General features: G+C 36.1%; 1 protein-coding gene across 1 annotated transcript in view; it reads left to right on the plus strand.

The window, feature by feature from the left end:
• LOC119591999 (mitogen-activated protein kinase kinase kinase 4-like) overlaps window positions 1-2718 on the plus strand; it is a gene marked incomplete in the record, with an annotated part of 37888 nt that overhangs the window by 7584 nt on the left and 27586 nt on the right. The window contains 4 exon segments of the mRNA XM_037940768.1: window positions 335-523; window positions 895-1020; window positions 1212-2014; window positions 2223-2367. Coding sequence (XP_037796696.1) covers window positions 335-523; window positions 895-1020; window positions 1212-2014; window positions 2223-2367 — 1263 coding nt within the window.

Raw genomic sequence — 2718 nt, forward strand, 5'->3', positions numbered from 1 at the left:
TCCTTGAAACCTGAATCGAGAGAGATTCGGAAATGGATAGCTGATTAAGCTTCTTTCCTTAAATATTTTTTTAGTATTAAAGAATCTTAACATAACGATATTAAAAGTTGTTCATAGAGTTGTTATATAAAATGATAACTAGCACTTGTTAGTTTGTTGCAAGGCCATAATAGCAAGATATTTCTGTATTACTTACTGTATTTTATGTGATAGTATAAATTGGTAAAGATTTTGTTAATTAGCATAAAAAGAGAGTAGATAAGTAAGTTTGAATATGTAAATTACCCTCTGGTAACAAGAGTGTTCAATCAAGTGTAATAAAATATAATTTCAGGTTGATTCAAGATCACGTTACATGAGTGTCTCCAGCCGTAGATTAAGTGAGGATGATGATGCTGACCAGACTGATAGTTGTCGTAAAGTTTCTACAGCAGAATGTCCACAAGACCGTTTAAGTTATTTTGCAAAACTGCAAAGTTTAATCAAAACTAGTACACAAGAAGTTCCAGTCCATCAGCGCCAGGTGTGAAATTGAAGTCGCCAAGGGAATTTAAGCACTGAGGATATGCATGTGGTTCATGGAGAATATTGTTTTATAGTCACTAAGAGAAGTTGTTTTGGAAATAGTAACTAAATGTTTTGGACTATTGACTTAGTCTTATGTTGTTTATCTTCTACTTCTACATCCAATTACTGATTACCCTTGAGAACAAATTACATAATGGTTAATTTTTTGGATTTACTGAAGGTCAGTGTATGAATCTTCTTTGCCATTAACTTATAAATTTATGAACCCATAGATAAGGTAATTATAACTAGATCAGATTTTCTGAGGATGCCTTTGTAATGTGAAAGAGAATGTAACATACTGATTCTAAAATTGTTCATCGACAGAGAAGCGAAGAGGAAGTCCTGTACCAGCAGGAGCTCCACGAGATGTTATGGCTAGAACTGCAAGCATGGCATGCAGGTCAAGATTCAAATTCCTATGATATCTATTTAGTCAATCAGAGAAAGCAGGTAATAATTTTATATATGTATTCTTTTATTATGTTGAATTAATTGGAAAATCCATAATGTTCTGTACAATGGCAGAATCAAACATTCCTATTTAATTTGATTGAAAAAAAGGATGAATATATAGGTTATAGTCTTCTTTTAATAAAATGAAACTTAATATACTAATATTTCTGTCTTTCTTTGTTTCACAGGTTTTAGATGTTATTAATGAAGTCCTAAATTTTACCTTTGATTCAAACTGTGCAGAGAAGCACCAAGAGGAAGCAGACTTAAAGATTGTGACTGTTGATGAGCTCCTCAGTGCAGGGGAGCTAAAGATCCAAGGCATACCTGTAACCACCTCTGATTCTACAGATGGTGTTGGGTCTAGTAAGGGGGCTGGGGGAGAGGACGATTGCAGTGGTTGTCTCTCCATCTGGTGCAAGATATGTATGGATAAACAAACTGAGGGACTCACTCAAGTGGCAAAGCTATTGAAGAAACTGGACTATGTGGAGTCACTATTTCCTTCAACCAAAAAGCTGGCACTCCATTTTCCAGAGTGGGAGCATGCTGACTTTGTCAATCGTTACATGGCTTTGTGTGTTTGGTACAATGCAACAGTGCAGTTGAGAATGAAGATTGAAGTCCTTGGGAAACTGCTTGGGAACATGACTTCAGCCCTTATTCCATGGCCTACCTTCAGCACCAGTTTTACAGGTGCTGCAACACCAACTTCAAGTTATGATTCAGGGGTCCCACAAACCACTCACTATGACGAGCCCCCCCAGGAGAAAGAAACACACGCAGATAAGTCTGCATCTGTACGTTTTGTGATAGACTGTGATAAATCAGATGCTAGCTCAAATCCCTCTGATTCGAATAATTCAACTGATTCAGGTCATACTACTGGTAGTACCAACAGTGGGCTGCTAATGCCTCCTGCACCTTTTCCTCCTCTAGGGGGACTTAAGCGATGTCTCAGTGACATTTTTGTGGAAGCAAACCCTTACAGGTGAGTCATAGGTTCTATGTCATAATTCTTTAATTTTCATTTCTTTAGTTAACTTTCTTATGAGTTGCATCATTATTTTGGGTCGCTTGTCTCTGGTTTGGTGAACTTAAGATTTGTAAGATATATTTTCTGTTTGCTCTACATAATTGTCCTCCCTCCCATAAATAAACCATGAAAGCTGTTAATTTTCTCTTCCTCACGTTCACAGAAAATATGTAGAAAAGCTCTTGAGAACTAAAGGCATGAAAAAGACATTTGATAAAGTAGCTGAGGTTATTCGCGATGTGATGTCTCGCACCATATGCATTCTAGAAGAACCCCATTACCCTGTACGAGAGTCAAAGCAACAAAAGGTGTGTGATTTTCGTTTATTTCTTTTGTTGATTATTGAATAGGACTGCTTACAAAGATTTTGTCTAAAAAGATCATTGTTTGTTAATATCTTAGGACTTCCTTGCTACACCTTTTTACCCCATTCCATAGAAATTTAGGAGCTTCATTTGTAGTTAGGCAACTATTATTACAGCTGTCAACAATATCTTGTCACTTATAATGATAATCTTAATAACAGTAATGATAGTAATATCAATTAAAAGTTTTTTTCCCAAACAAATCTAAGAAATTACACCAATGATTGACTTCTTGATGACAGTGACACAGCGGACAGTGGATGTAGCCAGGATCACTTGGAATAGTTTCTGTCT

The sequence above is a fragment of the Penaeus monodon genome, chromosome 29, assembly GCF_015228065.2.
Source record: "Penaeus monodon isolate SGIC_2016 chromosome 29, NSTDA_Pmon_1, whole genome shotgun sequence".
Classification (NCBI taxonomy): Eukaryota; Metazoa; Arthropoda; class Malacostraca; order Decapoda; family Penaeidae; genus Penaeus; species Penaeus monodon.